The 21,415-nt window shown below is 36.5% G+C and overlaps 1 protein-coding gene across 2 annotated transcripts in view; it reads left to right on the forward strand.

Annotated features, from left to right (window-relative positions):
- LOC107685762 (acyl-CoA:lysophosphatidylglycerol acyltransferase 1-like) overlaps window positions 1–21,292 on the forward strand; it is a 49,190-nt gene extending 27,898 nt beyond the window's left edge. For both annotated transcript variants that reach the window (XM_016482468.1, XM_016482469.1), the window contains exons 6-8: window positions 2,262–2,388; window positions 18,824–18,930; window positions 19,054–21,292. In XM_016482468.1, coding sequence (XP_016337954.1) covers window positions 2,262–2,388; window positions 18,824–18,930; window positions 19,054–19,205 — 386 coding nt within the window. In that variant the 3' untranslated portion in view covers window positions 19,206–21,292. The remainder of the gene's footprint in view (window positions 1–2,261; window positions 2,389–18,823; window positions 18,931–19,053) is intronic.
- Window positions 21,293–21,415: the final 123 nt, after the last annotated feature.

Here is a 21,415-nt window from a genome sequence, read left to right on the forward strand (position 1 = left end):
GAATTATATAACTAAAATTAAATAACTGTAATTACAGATTTAGGTTAAATAAAGATGTCAGTCTTTATTTTTCTTCTTTTTAGGGCAGCAGTTGCTCTAGCAGCAAATCAGCCATCCACATCAAAAGTTGCAGGACAGCCCACATTTCAGAAACAAATCAAAGAAAAAATAAACAAATGCTACTGTTCCAAATATTCTGTATGTTGCTCAAAATATATTGTTCTGTTCTTTTTGGGGTTTTTTTACCCAGACATTTCAAATTAACACATTTTAGAGCTGTAACAACAATAACGTGAAACCGTGATATTTTTGCTTAAAGGGGTCATATGATGCTTTTTTAAAGATCATTATTTTGTGTATTTGGTGTAACAGAATATGTTGACATGCTTTAATGTTCAAAAAACACATTATTTTTCAAATACTGTACATTATTGTAGGTCCTCTATGCCCCGCCTCTCTCAAACGCTTCGTTTTCTACAAAGTCCCTCCTTCCGACAAGCGCAGTCTGCTCTGATTGGCCAGCTGACCCAGTGCATTGTGATTGGCCGAACACCGCAAGCACTCGTCGCAAATGTAACGCCCCTTACCATAATCGCGAGTTTCGTCTTTCAAAATAAATGTAAAGACAGCCCGAAAGGGGAAAAGAGTCGCGTGACAGACACAGTGATGAAGCTGGTATGTGTTTGCAGTACACAAGCCACGGTTAAGACAGCTGACTCCACTGTGATCTCTCTCTCACTCTCTGTCACACACACACACGCACGCACGCGCGCGCGTCCATAAAATGCATTGCTGTTCTGTTGTAAGTAATCTTAAAGATTCCTAAATGCATCTACTTCTGGAAGGCCAAATAAAATGCTTTTGCTTTCGCCTAGAAACACACAGCATCTCCCTGACATGGCTGCTTCAACACTAACTGCGGTTACTGAAACCACGCCTTCTTTCTTTGCGTGCACATTTGGGTGGCATTATGCAAATATTTCCACATAGTGAGGTAGATATGTGGGGGCGTGTTAGAATGAGCCGTGTTAGGTAGGCGTGGCAGACTCTTAACTTTGATAAAGAATATCTCTTTGGTTTTGAGACTTTAGTCTTTGCAACTTCAGGGATCTTATCTATGCACAATCAGCTTGTAACACTCCAAAGAGAAAGGAAAACTTGAAATCGCATCATATGACCCCTTTAAGGTTATCATACCGTCAAAATCTCATACCGGCCCATACCTAGCTGTACTGTACTTGTCCCTCTCATTCTGCACCAGTACAAATACGTGCGCGCATTGCGCACGCATTTTGCTTGCTTCATGAGTGTTTCTGTATTATGTGAGTCGCTTTGGAATATAAATCGCAGCACGTTTCAGATGAAAACAATGCTACTTATATTTCTGAAAGATTTATAATGAGTGGTTCCCTGCATTATTACAGCAAAACGCATGATTACAGTTCTGAGCCGCTGCAATGGAGCAGCTCTAATGCTATTAAATTAAAGATGATGTACCATAGAGCAAAAAATTAACAGTGAAAGTAACTAAAACTTGTAAAATATATTTTAATGGGCATAATTAAGTGTGAAAATAAATGAAGGATATATATTTGATAAATGAAGTTAACCTACTAACATTATACATATTCTTTTGATTTCTGTACCCAATATTTAAAAAATGTACAAATACAATGAAAATACCGGTATCGCCAAGTTTTTGAACACATCTTATTTGAACGTCTCCTAAGAAACATGTCTAATCGGTGTCTGGTGGACCATAATTACACAGAGCTTTCTTAAGACCGACTCGTCGTTCAGACACCACAATGAACAACACAATGAATAGTTGTAATGAATAGAAAAAAATATTTTGCACATTTGTAATTCTTAAACTCGAGAACTAAAAGTGGTTCATTCAGTTCATGTTGAGAATTGTAGTTACTGATTGCACCAAAATTGTGCATTCAGTTGGTCAAAATATAAAATCTAGTTTTGTGGTGTTAATAACTGGAAATGCATCATCGCAGTGTGTGAAAATCCCGTTTGAATGACTTTCTTCTGTGGAACGCAAAAGATGTTAGACACAAAAAAATAAAACATAATATAGACCTTTATGACCTGCGCACTATATTCTTGATCGCTATCAAGTACAGTTTTTGTTTGGATGGGAAGAGTATGAATAGTGCTTTTTTGTTTCATTATTGAAGTCAATTGTCGTTGAAGTTAACATTGGTACAGCTCTTTCTCTGACTCAAGTCTCTGTGTCTGCTCACCTTCAGGTAACAAAGCAAAAGGACTACAGTGGGTAATAGATGTGACCATAGCCTACCCTAATGCAAGACCCATGGACATTCAGACATGGATTTTTGGTTACAGGGATCCAACAGTAACACATGTACACTACAGGTAAGAACTGTTCTGTAATATAGTTTTGTATCTGCAAATGTCTCAAAGGTAGGGATGTGCAATATATATAGCGTCTGCGATAATATCGTAAATTGTTGTTTTAACAATGTGCGATTTGACATTATCGAGTATATCGCAAAAACCAAACAAAACACATCTACTAAAAGCGTCTGCTAAATGTAAATGTAGAGTGCACGCATTCATTATGTGATGAAGTCTAGTAGGTTAGACAAGTGCGTATGCGGCCGTGCGTATTAAGAGTGCGTTCTTTCACTGCATGATTCAGTCTATTAAAATGCATTTAAGTTAATTATACATTTTTGACAGCATATTGCCTGTTTTTGCTCAATTTCGCCAACAAAAATAATAGCAAATAGCAATACAGCACTATTTTGCGTCTCTGAGCAACATGATGGTGTTTCATTCCTGAATGAATCACCCGTTTAAATGATTCAGTTCAATCGCAATGACTCACTTGTTAACAGAGACTTGCTGCCACCTACTGGAGGTTTTAATTTCACATTTAAAGTATCTTTTCATTTTTTTAATAATTTCAAACATCAGTTGCCAACGTTTTTTGTTTAAAATATCAAAACATTATTTATGCATTTGTAACTGCAGTTTAAAGCATTACATGTAGAGGTCTTCTAAATCTGTACCCGACCCGATTCAACCCGAATCACTTCTTACCCGAACCCGACGTGCATAAATTAATTTTTTTTAAAGAAAAACCCGACCATTTATTCAATTTATTATTAGGTTATTTTATATTAGTGCCTGCCTGATGGATACAAGGTATTTCTGAGCTCCGCTTTCAATTGTGGCCAGTGGATTTGAAAAATAAACGTGATAGTTTGATAAAAAATAAATAAATATCTTTTGATTTCTGTACCCAATATTTAAAAAATGTACAAATACAATGAAAATACCGGTATCGCCAAGTTTTTGAACACATCTTATTTGAACGTCTCCTAAGAAACATGTCTAATCGGTGTCTGGTGGACCATAATTACACAGAGCTTTCTTAAGACCGACTCGTCGTTCAGACACCACAATGAACAACACAATGAATAGTTGTAATGAATAGAAAAAAATATTTTGCACATTTGTAATTCTTAAACTCGAGAACTAAAAGTGGTTCATTCAGTTCATGTTGAGAATTGTAGTTACTGATTGCACCAAAATTGTGCATTCAGTTGGTCAAAATATAAAATCTAGTTTTGTGGTGTTAATAACTGGAAATGCATCATCGCAGTGTGTGAAAATCCCGTTTGAATGACTTTCTTCTGTGGAACGCAAAAGATGTTAGACACAAAAAAATAAAACATAATATAGACCTTTATGACCTGCGCACTATATTCTTGATCGCTATCAAGTACAGTTTTTGTTTGGATGGGAAGAGTATGAATAGTGCTTTTTTGTTTCATTATTGAAGTCAATTGTCGTTGAAGTTAACATTGGTACAGCTCTTTCTCTGACTCAAGTCTCTGTGTCTGCTCACCTTCAGGTAACAAAGCAAAAGGACTACAGTGGGTAATAGATGTGACCATAGCCTACCCTAATGCAAGACCCATGGACATTCAGACATGGATTTTTGGTTACAGGGATCCAACAGTAACACATGTACACTACAGGTAAGAACTGTTCTGTAATATAGTTTTGTATCTGCAAATGTCTCAAAGGTAGGGATGTGCAATATATATAGCGTCTGCGATAATATCGTAAATTGTTGTTTTAACAATGTGCGATTTGACATTATCGAGTATATCGCAAAAACCAAACAAAACACATCTACTAAAAGCGTCTGCTAAATGTAAATGTAGAGTGCACGCATTCATTACGTGATGAAGTCTAGTAGGTTAGACAAGTGCGTATGCGGCCGTGCGTATTAAGAGTGCATTCTTTCACTGCATGATTCAGTCTATTAAAATGCATTTAATGATCACAAAATTCAAGATATGGTGGCAGAAAATTTATATATTTATACCATTCCATATAGTTAATCAATATCACATGAAGAATGCATTTTTTTCCTCCAAAAATCAGCATGATTACAAATGTGATATGGATTTTTACAACAGTTCACTAAACAAGAAGTTAATTAAGAGATTTACATTTTTGACAGCATATTGCCTGTTTTTGCTCAATTTCGCCAACAAAAATAATAGCAATATCCAAACACAGCCACAGCACTGTTTTGCGTCTCAACATGACTGTGTTTCGTTCCTGAATGAATCAGCCGTTTAAATGATTCGGTTCAATTGCAATGACTCACTTATTAACAGTGACTTCCTGCCACCTACTGGCGCTTTTAATTTCACATTTAAAAGTATCTTTTCATTTTTTTAATTATTTCAAACATCTGTTTTCAATGTTTCATGTTTAAAATATCAAAACATTATTAGTCCCTCTGAGCTGCGTTAAATAGTGAGACATCTAAATGCCACTTCAGATGCAGCTTCTGTGTTTCCTCTGCATTGCAAAGATGAACTTTGTCAATACTGATTTCATTTGCTTAGTAACAGCCCAAATGTCTTATTATTCTAATTGACTGATTAAATGTAACAATATGACTCAAAAGGTAATGCACACTTTTAGAAAAAATGGCTTTATAAAGGTAAAAAATGCCCATTAAATGTAAAAATCAATTTAAACGTATTGGAAAATACTAATTTCTATCAGTGCTGTTGACTGATCACCAAACAGAATATGAAGAATATCAAAAACTTTAGGAGTCAGCTGCTTGAGATACCAGCACAATAACACACTCAGCAAAATATTGGTGTTATTGATAAAATCCCAGAAAATATCGAGATATAATTTTTTTGTCAATATCGCACACCCCTACTCAAAGGTCTAAAATCTAACTTTAAATTAGGGCTGGGCGATATGGCCCAAAAAATTATCACAAACTTTTTCATATCAGATGATATCGAATTTCAAATCTTTATTTCTTTCAAGTTTAAAGGCAGATTTTTGTAGTCAAAGTTGTAGAAACCAGACCGTAAATTGTGGATTTAAATTACTCTTTATGGTCAGGACATGACAAACACTTAATGTTTTTGAATTCTTTGTAATTTTACAGTTGTTTTTCCTTAACAAAAAATTTGAAAATAGAAAAATTTATTTCTTTGTTATTGCATGTTCTAATGAGTGATACTAAATCATGAAACAGGTTTGTGTTGCCTGAGTTGATGACACATACCTAGCACAGTTTGCAGTGCAGACTGCAATATTAATAATATTTTGTTTTGTTTTGTTTGTCTCTTAGAAATTCGCATTTGATGATAGCTTGAGTTGACTGTTGTAGTAGCTTGAGTTAGGATGCAGATGGAAATTTATGTTCATTATCAAAAACCATAACATCTGTAAAAATTGTAACAACCTAATTTTTATATGGTAATTTAATTTAATTTAATCTGCCTGTTTGAGTTTTATTAACATTAACCATTGGTCTTCCATTGTAGTATACATTTGGATCATGATAACCACAGTTAAAACTATACATATAGCATGTTATCAATACCATGATAAATATATATATATATATATATATATATGGTTTCCAGGTATTTGTATTTAAAATAGTAGTCTAAATACATTTAGTATAAATTCATAAACACTATAGCTTAATCACAAAAAATACTGTAATTATATTCCATTACACTTTTAATGCATGTCTACATAATGTAGACTAGGGGTGCTCCGATCAGGATTTTTGAGGCCGATCACTGATCGCCGATCACAGAAAGCAGTATCTGCCGATACCGATCTTTTTAAAGCCTTCTTTTATCATTTATAACTATTTATAGTGATACTCCAATCAGGATTTTTAGACATTTATTCAGGGCCTGAATTTCATTTTTGAAATTGGGGGAATTCCCCTCTTAGGTGACTCTTGTGAGGGGAAGCAGCTTTCACATAGGAGACCGCTACTGATCTGTGGCTGTTTACCACAAACACAACATTTATCCATTATTTTGATTTCAAATCCAAACATTGTCACTGGAAATACTTTTTCAGATTTGCATTTCTTTTTTTTACACAGTACAGTAATACAATCTTTCACAGACATGTTTAAACGCAATAAATATAAGCAACACATTATTCAATGCATTTTAATTTTGCATTTACTTCTAGATGTATATATTAAGTTGCTCAAGCAAGTGGCAAAACATTTAAACTACTTTTCTTACGTTATCACAAACTTACCATTAAACGATCTCTGCACTGCTGCAGTGCAGACGCAACGCTCCTGAACGCACTGCCGGGCCGCAGCTGTGTGCAGTGAACACTTTAATCCGTTAACATGAGCGCAGAAAAAATACGCACCACATAAGCACTGCAAACGGAGTAATGTGAATTTGGCATTATGTGTATGCGCTGCCAGTGTGCATGAGCACACGGTCTCCAGGAGAGCGCGCGAGCGCTGAATGATTAAAAGCTGGCAAGAATTAAAAAGTAATGCAATTTATAAACTTTTGTGAAGATGTGACACTGCCTCGATTGTGCAAGTGACAATTCCTGTGTCAACTGTGCAGCTCGCTTATAGACAGACGCGATGTGTGGTGATTTGAAGACATTTGCGTATTTTGAGAGAGAAAGAGATAGCGCGCGAGAGTGGTGACTCACTCACGCTGTTTGTGAAATTACGTCTCAAACGAGGTTTTCAAATTACTTTATAAGTTATTTAATGAAGAAATATGAAGGTACCTCACCTTCAGCATTATAATTACTTCACCTGCGCCGGACAGAGACTGAGACGGTGCCGCTGCATGTCGTGCCAAACCTCTCACGGAAGCGTCATCAGCTTGAGATCGTTTTTTTGAGATCGGCCTTTTAGAGACCGCCGATCAATCATCCCAACGTGATTATCAGCCGATAGTGATCGGTAGCCGATCAATCGGAGCACCCCTACTTCACCCGCGCCGGACAGAGACTGAGACTGAGACAGTGACGCTGCATGTCGTGCCAAACCTTCTCATGGCTGCGTCATCAGCTTGAGATCGGTTTTTGGAGATCGGCCTTTTTAGAGACCGCCGATCAATCATCCCAACGTGATTATCAGCCGATAGTGATCGGTAGCCGATCAATCGGAGCACCCCTAATGTAGACATGTATTAAAAGCGTAATGGCGTATATAATTACAGTATTTTTTGTGATTAAGCTATAGTGTTAAATATGATTCAGTGTTAAATATGTTAAATAAAATTCAGCATGAATATCCCACATTTCTGCCACAATACTAGGGCTGGGTTTTGACACAATTTTCACAATTCGATTCGATTCTCATTCATAAGCTTGCGATTTGATTCGATTACTGATTCGATTCGATTCAATAGCGATTATTTTGGATATATATCAGGTACAGTACATGCCAAATTTTTTCAAGGAAAAAAAATCTCAACTAATGCTGTAAAATATACATGAGAGTCAGTTGGTACTACATTACTATAATATTGAAGGTTAAAATTGACTGATTTGTTAAAATTATACTTAATGAAGTTTTTAAAATAAAGTTAAAATGACATAATATTTCTACTTCAATTTGTTTTTTTGAAATATAAACATAATGGTGGCTGTCATAAAAACTTGATGGATTTATTCAAACATAAATTAAACATTGAAGAACAGTACAATTTATAATGAATATGTTATATGGTGCATATATTTAGCAAAATGCCCCTCTCTACAGTTTGTTTTGAATGTTTTTTTCTGAGGTAAATGTGACTTTACGTGATATTGTTTACAAGACGTTATATTGACGTCTTTGCACGGAGGAAACACTGATTGAGTGATTGATTACATTAGACAGGATACGGATTGTAAAGTTGTACTCTTTCTTTTAACTTACCTTCAGATGTTTAGTCATGATTATTTTGTGCTGAAGCTGGTATTAATGTGGAGGAGACGATCAGTTCACTGTTGAACTGAGGCGCTACAGAGATCTGTCACTTCACATTAAACAGCGCCAAAACAGCATTTATTGTTTGAATACTGCAATACAATGGACAGAATTTGAAATCTGAGACTTTGTTTCATATTAAAAGTACCAAAGCACAATGCTTATTGCGATCTTTGCACGGAGGAAACACTGATTGAGTGATTGATTACATTAGACAGGATACGGATTGTAAAGTTGTACTCTTTCTTTTAACTTACCTTCAGATGTTTAGTCATGATTATTTTGTGCTGAAGCTGGTATTAATGTGGAGGAGACGATCAGTTCACTGTTGAACTGAGGCGCTACAGAGATCTGTCACTTCACATTAAACAGCGCCAAAACAGCATTTATTGTTTGAATACTGCAATACAATGGACAGAATTTGAAATCTGAGACTTTGTTTCATATAGTACCAAAGCACAATGTTTATTGCGATATATTGGATGGGAAGTGCCCTTCAATGTTCCGTCCATTAACTGAAAACAGGCTAGACAAATCGATTCTTGGGATTTAAGAATCGATATCGTTCCGTAAAAATGAGAATCGATTAATATCGAGATGCCGATATTTTTTACCCAGCCCTACACAATACCATGGTGCAGGTAGCATTATTACAGTAAATCCATGGTAAATGATGGTGATTTGTAAATTGAAAAGCCTTCTGACTGTATCGTTGTGCTATTTTTTTATTTTCTCCTGTTTCTCCGGTTGTCAGCGCTGTTTCATCCAGATTTAAACTAGTTTAAATGGATCTCACGGTGCTGTTTAGTGGTCACGTGACCGCGACTTATCAGCGAGTGAACGGATCTGCTTTAGTAAACTTGTGCTGCGCTGCCGTCTGAACTTTGAGCTGAGCAGATAAATGGTCTGTGTGGCACGGTTCAATTGAGATAATTATCGTTATTGTTTTATCGCCCAGTTCTACTTTAAATATGTTCTGATTGGCTGTAACTGTGTTGGTTGTGCAGCACTTTTGCTTTCATTTTGGACAGCTAAATTACTTGTACTTGGAAACGTCATGCCTGGTTGGGACAAAGTGCAACATGGGGTTAAATATAATCAATGTCAAATGCATGTGAACACATTGTTCATTTAAAGAAATCTAATAAATGAACTAATTGGACACTAATTCACAGAATAAATTAACCATGCCTTATTACATATCCGTAATAGGTATGATTACATGCAGTAGATTTTGTCAATATGGATGAATCCAATTCACTTTTAGATTCTGTTTATGTTCATATGCGTATAGAAATAGAAAATGCCACTGCTTTTTACTAGGGGTGCTCAGATTGATTGGCTACCGATCACTATCAGCCGATAATCACTTTGGGATGTTTGATCGGCGGTCTCTATAAAGGCCATTGTTCCCAAACACTAATCCTTCCTTCTGATCCCAATGTTTTTATTTTCTTTATTTTTAATGAAGATCCAGAGTCAGTAAGAACTCGGTCCTTTGTTTACTTAAATTTACTGCGGATTCATTTACAAACCAGGCACAATTTGATGCAGGATTTTCAAGTAGATACAAACTAAAAGACGATGCTGTGCCGACTATATTGGATCCGACAATAATGTCGCAACACAAGTGTGAGTAACTGTTTTCATTACATGGTACATTCATTTCATGACCTAACTAAGAAAAGTTAAATGAGTACAAGAGATGATGAAAATGATGGGGAATGATTTCTTCCATGTGTTACTCCCCATTTCTGAACCCTCTCTGTGAAACTGAGTTTAAGCCCTTTGTGAATTTAGTGCCAGGCGGGTGGATGATCACACTGGGTCAACACACTGCCTTAGATTTTTTATTTATTTATTTATTTATTTTTTACGCCTCCCTGCAAACTGTCTTTTATTCTGCTGTGCAGTGTTTGCTGATTCAGTCAGAGTCCAGACAGCACTGCTGTGATTTATGAGCACCTTACCGTTTACATGCTCATCAGTTTTATCCCCACACCTGCCCTGAAACGGCCTCAGAGGCAAACAAGAAACAAAAGTGTCGAGTTAATGAAGTTTTACAAGGGAAGCAAAAAATAGTCATACCAAGTATTGAGTACATGTACAGTAAATGAACATACTTTCCAGAAGGCCAACAATTCACTAAAAATGTTTTTTTTTATTGGTCTTATGAAGTATTCTAATTTGTTGAGATAGTGAATTGGTGGGTTTTTGTTAAATGTTAGCCAAAATCATCACAATTAAAAGAACCAAAGACTTAAACTACTTCAGTCTGTGTGCATTGAATTTATTTAATACACAAGTTTCACAATTTGAGTTGAATTACTGAAATAAATTAACTTTTATACGACATTCTAATTTATTGAGATGCACCTGTATATGTATAAGATGCCACATGATAATGGTTGACCAGTATGCTTTGTTGGTGACTTGCATTCCGTTTTCTTTGTTGTTGGTTTTTAGTGCTGTCAAACGATTAATCGCAATTAATTGCATCCAAAATAAACGTTTTTGTTTACATTATATGTGTGTGTATACTATGTATATTTATTATGTATGTATGAATACAAACACATGCATGTATATATTTATGAAAAATGTTAGGTTTAAATGTTAAATATATATTTATATAATATAAAACGTAAGAATATAAATATATATATGTAAATACATGTAACTATTTTCAAAATATTTACTGTATGTGTGTGTATTTATATATACTAGGGCTGTCAGTCGATTACATTTTTGATCTAATTAATTGCATGATGTGTCGATTAATTAATCGCAGCATAAATTTGACTGTGAAAATATCCACAAAAGATATATCCAAAATATAAAATATCCAAAAAAGCTATTTTGTAATTTTACAAAGCTACGAGAATACTTTTTGTGCGCAAAAGAAAAAAAAAAAACTTTATTCAACAATTCGTCTCCTCCACCTCACCCTGTAGCACCATTTTGGAGAGTATCAGCTGGATGTAAACAACGAATGCTGTTCTGTGTCAGCTGCATCACGCCGGATCTGTTTCCTACGTTGTTGTGATTTGACCTGAACGAAAACAGCGTATCCGTGTGACACAGCTGACACAGAACAGCATACACTGTTTACGTCCAGCGGATACTCTCCAAAATGGTGCCACAGGGTGAATGCGGAGGAGACGAATTGTTGAATAAAGTATTTTTTTTTCTTTTGCACACAAAAAGTATTCTCGTAGTTTCGTAAAATTACGGTTGAACCCCTGATGTCACATGGATTATTTTACCGATGTCCTTGCTACGTCTCTGGACTTGGGAACATTTCAGTTGTATTGCTGTATATGCAGGGTCAGACAGCTCTCAGATTCCGTCAAAAACATCTTAATTTGTGTTCCAAAGATGAACAAAGATGTCTTGCGGGTTTGAAACGACATGAGGGTGAGTAATTAATGACAGAATTGTCATTTTTGAGTGAACTAATCCTTTAAATGAGAAAGTATTATGTAGACATTACAAATTGTAACTTTAGAATGAAAAAAATGTATTTGATTCAACATAAAATGTATTAGCCTACACATAAACATTTAAGCTACAACGGCCTAATAAAACTATGGAAAATGAAAGAAGATAATTTGAGAAACTATTTTTTGTTCATACAATGAAAATCATTGGCAACCAAAACAGCTTTGTTACCAACAGTCTTCAAAATACCTTCTTTTATGTTCCACAACAACACGTTTGAAACAACATGAGGGTGAATAAATGGCAAAATCTACGAACTAAGATTAACTGAACTGAACTGAACTGAAGATGGTGAACTAAGCCTATCCCTTTAATGTTTTTTTATTTTTATTATTTATTTATTTTTTATGAAAAGATACTCTAAATAAGAAACTAAATCTGCCAACAGGTGGCAGTATATATCTTAATTTGATTCGTTCAAACGGCTGATTCATTCAGGAATTCAGTAAATAGCTGTCTTTATAATAAATGGGCCTTTGAATAATTGATTCACATGATTTGTTCAAAACGTGGATTCATTCAGAAACTAAACACAGATGTGTTGCTCTGAGATGCGCAACAATTCTGCTATGGCTTTAAAGGTAATATTTTCTCTGCAAAATTGAGCAAAAACACATAATATTGTGTTTAAAATATAACACAATATCAACTTCTTATTTACTGAACTGTTGTATAAAATCACATTTAAACTTGTGATATTCGGGACAAAATCAGCACTCGTGTGATATATTGCTCTCGCTGCTCGTGTGATATCCTATGATATAAATATGAGACACAAACTCTGGGGGCGGGGCCAGTGTGTTAACTGCATTAAAATATTTTTATCGCGTTCATTTTTCATAGCTAATTAAGTTAACACGTTAAACTGACAGCCCTAATATATACATAATAAATATACACAGTATATACACATATATTATGTAAACAAAAACTTTTATTTTGGATGCGATTAATCTCAATTAATCGTTTGACAGCACTGAAAATGTTTTTACTTTTTTTGTTTTTTTTTAAGTTGAGTATTATATTTGATACATTTCATTTCTCATAAAGAAGAATATGGAGCTCATACTTGAAGAAAAAAATACCTCAATTTTATTCAGATCTCCCCTGCAATTTGGTAAAGTTTCTGATATTTCTATGAAAGTCAGATGACATTCTGATAGTTCGTAATGTACTAACAAAATTTTATAAAGGTATGACAGACTAATTACTTAAAACAACCTGAAGGTGGACAATTTTAGAATTGCACTAAAAGATATTTTACTTTTTGGTTTAGAGGCCTTAGAAATTTGCTAGAAAATATGATACAGAGGGCTTTATAGGGTTAAGGACAAGAATAGAGTTAATTGTTGACAGAAAAAAATTAATACATATAGTTGAGTTTGTTAGGGTTGGTTATGTCAGACATACAGAAAGACATCCCTGAAATGACAACACTGAATCGGATCTGAACTCAAACAGTGACCTACCAATAACTCAACATTTCCTATTAAACGGGCACTGATGCTCTTTTCACACTTTGTTTTTTGACATTGTCTGGCTAGAGGAGGGCCGAGAGCGACAGTGAATCGAGGAGAAGCTGTATCACAAACTCAAGTCTGATTTTAATTCTGACTGACTTTGAAATGGCCTAAAACAAAACGAACTCTTCGTAGGCACTTGTTTTTCCTGTCACACTTAGTTTGGATTGACACAAGGTGGTTATGGGCACTTTCTGTTCACAGCCATGTGGGTGATATAGTGATTAAAATGATGAACTGGTAGAAATGTTTCAGTGCACTCTTGAAAGTACAGGTTTCAATAGTGACTTTTCACAGCGATGCCTTTGGAACAGTCATTTTGGGTGAACAATTTTATTTTATTTTCTCTGTGAAGAACCTTTTGTGAATTGAAAACGTTCCATGGATCTTAAAGGGATAGTTCACCCAAAAATTTTAATTTGATGTTTATCTGCTCACCCCCAGGGCATCCAATATGTAGGTGACTTTGTTTCTTCAGTAGAACACAAACAAGATTTTTAACTCAAACCGTTGCAGTCTGTCAGTCATATAATGGAAGTGAATGAGAATCACGGCTTTGAGAGTCAAAAAACACATACACAAACAAAACCAAATTAAACCCTGTGGCTCGTGACGATACATTGATGTGTAAAGACACAAAACGATCGGTCTGTGCAAGAAACTGAACAGTATTTATATGCTACTATGTTTTTTACCTCTGATTCACGAAATGTCCGAACTGTTTGAACTGTCCTGAGCACGTTCTCAACAGCAGGCGCGTGACGCGTCTTCTTCTTCTTCTTGCTTTACGGCAGATCGCAGACTTATAAGTGTATTACCGCCACCTATCTCTCAAATGGACCATTGACACTCCTAATTGAGATTGTAGATAGAGTGTCAATGGTCCATTTGAAGAAGACGACGACGACACGTCACGCGCCGGCTGAAGAAGAAGACGCGAACGCGCTCAGAACAGTTTGGACATTGCTGTGAATCAGAGGTAAAGAACAATATAAATACTGTTCAGTTTCTTGCACAGACCAATCGTTTCGTGCCTTTACACATCAATAGGGCCTTTCGCACCGCAGGAACCTTTTCATAGTACCAGAACTAATTGTGGAACTACCCACTTTTTGGCATTTTTTTTGTTTCCGTTGTTAAACGCCGCGCACAAATGACGTCGCTGTCGACTGGTTCCTAGTGCACACTGTCGGTGCGAATGCAACCCTTTAAATGGTACTGGGAAATAGTTCGCGCGAAATCGTCCCAGTACTTTAGTACTGTCCATTTAGTTCTGGAACTAAAGCGGTGCGAAAGGCCCTATTGTATCGTCACGAGCCGCAGGGTTTAATTTGGTTTTGTTTGTGTATGTTTTTTTGACTCTCAAAGTCGTGATTCCCATTCACTTCCATTATAAGACTGACAGACTGCAACGGTTTGTGTTAAAAATCTTTGTTTGTGTTCTACTGAAGAAACAAAGTCACCTACATCTAGGATGCCCTGGGGGTAAGCAGATAAACAGCAAATTTTCATTTTTGGGTGAACTATCCCTTTAAATGTTCTTCATGGAAGAAGCTTTATTTTTGGTGCCTCGTTTGGCATGGAATAAGGTGTGGACTTTCGGATAAGCTACACAATGCAAACCCAACACACCATACCCCCTTAGTTACTTTGCAAAATTAAAGGGAATCCTAACCACAGTCAAATAAATAGAACCAACCCTTAAACAAGTAGTTCAACAAGTAGTACCAACAATAGTTGACATGGATGAATAAATGTATACCTGTCCAGAAGTACAGACTATTTCACTGACATTGCTCTGGAAACAAAGCAGAATGTAGAGTTTAGCTCTGTGGATACAGAGTCTACCAGGTCACTGAAATTCCCCTGAAACACATCTCTTGAGATACAGAGAGGTTTTATTGGTTTGGTGGAAATGCTTCATTTCAAGCAAGACTTACGGAGCCTCTAGGGAACGTATCGCAATCCTCAGCACATTAATGTCACAGTTTACGATTACATGAACTATCTTGGAAATATCGGTTAAGTCCTTGTTTTATCTGTGTCAGAAGGATTTTTATGCTAGGTACCTTAGTAGCCTATACCGAATAACATGTCTATGTTTGTGTTCAATTACAATAATTTCAATAATTTTCACCTGCTTCACCAGGAAAAAAGGCTTAATTTTATTTCATTTGTAATAAACAAAAAAGAAAAAAAAGGGGGAAGTCGTGGCCTAATGGTTAGAGAGTCGGACTTGTAACCCAAAGGTTGCGGGTTCGAGTCTCATACCGGCAGGGATTGTAGGTGGGGGGAGTGAATGTACAGCACTCTCTCCCACCTTCAATACCACAACTGAGGTGCCCTTGAGCATCGAACCCCCAACTGCTCCCCGGGCGCCGCAGTAAAAAAAAATGGCTGCCCACTGCTCCGGGCACTGCTGTGTGTGTGCACTTTGGATGGGATAAATGCAGAGCACTAATTCCGAGTATCACCATACTTGGCCACATGTCACGTCACTTTCACTTTCACAACTGAAAATTATATAGCTCAAATGAAAGCTGAGTATTCATAAACATTTTTGTGATGGCATACAGTGCAAAACATTACGTTTTTTTTTTTTGTTTTTTTTCAGTCTATTCTGACAAGACTTTTGCAGTTCTCACAATTTTAAAATCATCCTGAGTTTTGAACAAAAAGAAAGAGTTTGTAAAACCTTCAAACATAGCATTACGAAAGCTTGTGGGATACATCAGTAACGTGACATGACAAACGTGTGCGGTGCTGATCTTTATGGAGCTGTATGTCCTCCTAGTCTGATCTGATGCACAGATCTGTCCTATAGATGGTTCTGGTGACTTCTGTTCCCAGGGCTCTTATCTCATGTTATTGCCAGGCATTTTCTGGAATTTGTCCCCGAGGGCCTTATTACTCCACACCTATTGATTTGTGTGTGGTAGATGGAAAGTGAGCTATAGATGTACAGTATGGATGGATGGATGTAAATTAAAGAGTGAACAGCTTTGGTGGTACCAGAGATTTAGAAAGTAGTCATAATAATAATAATAATAGTAATACATAGAGTTCTCTTTAAGTAATATATGACGGGAAAGATTATACACTAAATGTCCATACATGGTCAATAGGGGTTTTGCATTAATTTCCCCCATTTTTTTAAAGGGGTCATATGATGCGATTTCAATTTTTCCTTTCTCTTTGGAGTGTTACAAGCTCTTGGTGCATAAAGAAGATCTGTAAAGTTGCAAAGACTAAAGTCTCAAATCCAAAGAGATATTCTTTATAAAAGTTAAGAGTCAACCACGCCTACCTAAAATGGCTCGTTCTAACACGCCCCCACATGTCTACGTCACGATGTGGGAAGATTTGCATAACGGCGCCCAAATGTTAACACAAAGAAAGAAGGCATAACTTTTATTCTCGCTGTATTGTTGCCGCCGCCGCCATGTCGTGAAGACGCTGTGTGTTTCGTTGTGAAAGCGAAACTACTTTGTTTGGTTTAGCAGCATCATATGACCCCTTTAAAAAAAAATGCTGTTCTTTTGAACTTTCTATTCATCAAATAACCTTAAAAAGGTGTACACGATAATAAGCAGCAATATTAACAATAACCTTGAATATTCATTATCAAAAATGTGTCTTGAGCATCAAATCAGCATATTAAAATGATTTCTGAAAGATCATGTGACACTGAAGACTGGAGTAATGATGCTGAAAATACAGAAATAAAAAATTTCATCACAGAAATAAATTTCATTTTAAAATATATCCAAATAGGAGTTTTTATTGTAATAATATTTTACAATATTGCTGTTTTACTGCATTTTTTACTGTATTTTTGATTATAGATATATACTTCACTTTCGATTAACAACATATTTGTAGTAGTTTTTACATATCAGTCTTTATTCTCACATCAGCTCATTTCAACCTAATCTAATATCCTTTTGATAAGCAGGATTCTGCTTATGTAAATGTATTAATGTAAGTTTTTGAAAAAAAAAATTGTACCCAAGGAAGGTTGTTAGTTAAGGAAACAGTAAAAAAAAAATGCAGTAGCAATTTACAGTCTCTCAGTAGTGATGCACTATCATAGCCTAATGTGAATCTACTGTATTGAACTTGGTTAAAAAATTACTAGTACAGTAATTGAGGGAAGTCGACTGTTTCTTAAACAAAGGGAAAAGCAGAAGCTGGATCAGTCAGGAAACTCTAGTTTCACGATGTTGTAATATTGTGCCCAATCACATCCTCTCTGTACTGTTTGTTTTCGTAAGACACGTTTGCAGTCAGTCGTGTGTTTGTACGTCTCAGCTGTCTGTGCAGAGCTCGGCCAGTGTTTGAGCAGAAAACTGCTGTCATCAGATGAAGCGTCTCATCAGCACAAACGCTGAATCTGTCACGCTGCTCGCGGCTCAAAGCCTAAAGAGCTGAGCTCTCCACTTCACCATGCTAACTGTGGGAGATCTGATGAAGACTGAGAATCGGGATCATTTGTGATCCATGCTCATCTGTTTTTTCAGTGCCTGTTAGATTTTCTCCTTCAAGCTGTCTTCATTGCCTCCCTAAATTACCTTTTATGCTGTTTTATGCTTTTTATACTGTTCTCATTTAATCAGCCCCTCTGTCTCAGTGTGTTTAACATGCTAACTTTACTCCCAACCTATCAATTTGGCTTTTTTTTTTTTTTTCCTAAATGAAAGAACAGGACAGTATTGGGTCAGGAGGGCAACATTCGCTCAACATGTCTAAACTGTTTATAATAATAATATTGTTGTTGTTGCTGTTGTTGTTGTTGTTGTTGTTGTTGTTAACAACAACAGGATAATTACTTTTATTAACAGAATGTTTATCCAAATGTACAGAAACTGTGAATTAATGGTTAAAATATATTCAGTACTGTGTATACAGTAAACAGAATCTATGTTGTTAAATATTATTATTATTATTATTGCTCACTATTACATTTAATAATATTAGTATTTAATTAACAGTTAATTAACAATTAATTTGATTTACTATTTATATTTGTCATATTTATTATTTTTTTAGTTTTGTGTCTATATATATTAAAATGTAGTCTAAATTTATATTAATTAATAATAGCAAATGAATGGACTATTATAATCAATCTATGTTACTACATTCTACATTTAAAGTAGTATTTTATTTTTGTAAATACATTATAATGCAGTCTAAATTGTATTCTCATACAACATTAATATGCAGTTATTATTGTTTATAATAATTGCAAATGTAGAATTGTAATAAAACAATATTGATATTTGATTGATTATTCTTAGTAGTAGTAGTAGTACTGCTGCTGCTTTTAATATATTTTATTCTCATTTAAGTTTTATAAATGTGATAATTATGATTATTATTAATCTTGGAAACAAATTACTTTAGTCTCTAGAATGCTGTATTGACCAATGGTCAGTATAGTTTTATCATTTTGCTTTTGAATGTTTCTCAGTTCTGTATAACACATTCTTATTTGTTATATTTTTAGGACATACCCCATAAAGGACGTCCCAGTAGAATCAGAAGCGCTGGCAGACTGGCTATATCAGCGATTTGTGGAAAAGGAGAAACTTCTGGCTCACTTCTACAAGACAGGTAGTTTAAATAACGATCGAATTACTAGAGATCTAGTTTCCCCAATCTATTGATTTGTACATGTTCATCCTCCAACTAGAACCAAACTTGCTGACAAGTCTCCATCTTTCCTTCATCTCGCAGGAGCATTCCCTCCACTAGAAGGCCAAAAAGAGGTGGTCTCCCGAAACATGACCCTTGACAGCGTTTGGCTGTTTTTCGTCCAAACGTTCGCCTTCGCCTCAGGCTACATGTGGTACAGCATTCTACATCACATCTACTGCTGGTTCTTCTGACCGCTCTGAGGAGAGCGTAACGTGCAGGATGGAGGAGGGAATGCCAGAGACCAAGAGCCCTGATTGCCATTCTCCTCTGCCGGATGGTTGAATGTACCCCGCAGGACGACTCCAGTTGCTGTATCCGATCGCGGTCCAGACACATCCACCCAATCCCAGCTGCCCGTGCAGACATGCGTTTATCCTTTAGATTTGCGTAGAACCAGTTCAACATGTTTACACATGCGCGCTCACATGCAGAGAGAAGATTATGCACATCTAAATGTTTACTCATGCGTTTTTTTTTTTTGTTTAACTTTGTTTTTTACTTACAATCAAAATTAGGCTCAGGAATAAGCCAGAGATAGATCTGTCACGTCCTGCCACGTGAGCTCCCCCCACCCCCCCTTTTTTTATCGTTAACTCCCAAACAGGATGACTGAAATTTTTTTCAGAGACCGCTGTCCTCTTTGGAAGAGACTCCTCTGGCCTTCATTGCACTATGAATCCTTGTCGCCCCCCAACGGAAGACCCTCGGTTGTGTGCTGCCCTCATGTCATTTCTTCCTCGTGGCTGTTTCGTCTCGCGTTGACTGGATGCTGTTTTCTGTGTGTATTGTCAGTATTGAGAGATGTTTACACTGACTGAAGGGGGATTTGGTTTTGATGACGTGTGTGGAGGGGAGGGGCGGGGTTTCCAAGACGAACCTGGTTCTTGTTTTAAAACAAGGAGAGAACTTTACACAATCAATGCCATACAGACACATCCAAGTGCACCACATGACTGCCACACGACCGATTCGATAGGACGAACACCCCTCACTTCCAAAGTTTTGCAAATATTAAGCCATATGCTTATCTTCGGGTCAAAAGGGGGCGGGACATTCTACTGACTGAACTTTTGTGTTTGTTCATTGTCCTAAAAAGATTTTAATTTGTTGATTTTTGAGTCTCAAACTGGTCTCATTTCTGTAAATGTGACAGCATAACCTGCCTGTGTGATTGTGTGCGACTGCCCGTTGCTTTTTTTCTATTTTTTTTTTTTAGACGTACATAATGTCTGGTAGCTTCATGTTATTTCAGAGTGTTGGCAAATATCTGTTTAATAGTTGAGATTTTACGTTCTCTTTCCTCATTCTGTGGTTAATCTTGTACAGAAAGGAGTCCGAGCTACGGTCGCTCTCGACGTTTTTACTTCTGAAATATCATGAATGTTTAAGAAAGATGGAGAGGAAGCAAGTAAGGAGCTTCTGTTCCGGCAGGTGCTTACGTTTCTCTCAGTATCTGAGCATAACCTCGTCTGCCGTTTGCTGTCTTCTGCGGCGATCGCGTGGGCGCATTTCTGTTCGTCAAAAGAAACAGTCTTAAAACTGCTGCCACGCGGAAGGGATCAGAGGCGTAGATTCGATTTTGTGCCGAGGTACAAAATATTTGAGACTATCTTGAGGAAAATGGAAACATTCTCCTCGAGCTCGAGACAAAATTGCGTTTTTCATGTGTGAAATTGGAACTGTTTGTGTGTGTTGTCGGTGGGGAAGAATCGGTGTCCGAGTCCGTCTATGTGTTCTCATCGTGTAGGAAGGGAATATATGGGCGAGGTCCAGCAATAATGTACTCGAAAATAAACGCCCATGTTGTGGCGTTCTAAAGAAACGATGCTTAGATGTACAAATTGGACATTTGTAGGTGAAAACATTGTCATTTCCCCCCTTAACCGAAGCCATGTCATCTGTGAAAGTGAACTTTGTTTCTATAGCTTGCCAGATTGAAATGTGAATGACGCCAGAAGACTAAAGCCAAGTTAGATGCGGACTGCATTCAGAGCAGGCTACGTCACCGGGAGCTTCACCGCGAGGATCTCAGACGCCGGGTTCCTTGTCTCGTTCTCGCTGTCTGTCAGATTGAGACGTAACATTGTTTTCCTAAGTATGGTTTTATGTTTTTAAAACAAGTGTGAGATATCTCTATATATTAGCAATTTAACCAAATTACAATAGAATGGTCCATAATTTTCATTTTGTACTCCTGTTTCTTTTCCTAGCTACCCAGCCATTTTACAACACACAAATTAATTGTGCTGGAATAAAAATCATGCGCAGCAGTGACCCACAGGCTCTTCTCTGAGTGTTATTGGTCATCGGAATCATTCTGATCAGGCGTTTAAAGTCGATGTGAATCGCAGTGTTTGTTCTCTGGATTAACATGCACCAATGAACCATTCACAGTCAAATT

This window comes from Sinocyclocheilus anshuiensis, unplaced genomic scaffold (genome assembly GCF_001515605.1).
Source record: "Sinocyclocheilus anshuiensis isolate Anshui unplaced genomic scaffold, SAMN03320099.WGS_v1.1 scaffold617, whole genome shotgun sequence".
Classification (NCBI taxonomy): Eukaryota; Metazoa; Chordata; class Actinopteri; order Cypriniformes; family Cyprinidae; genus Sinocyclocheilus; species Sinocyclocheilus anshuiensis.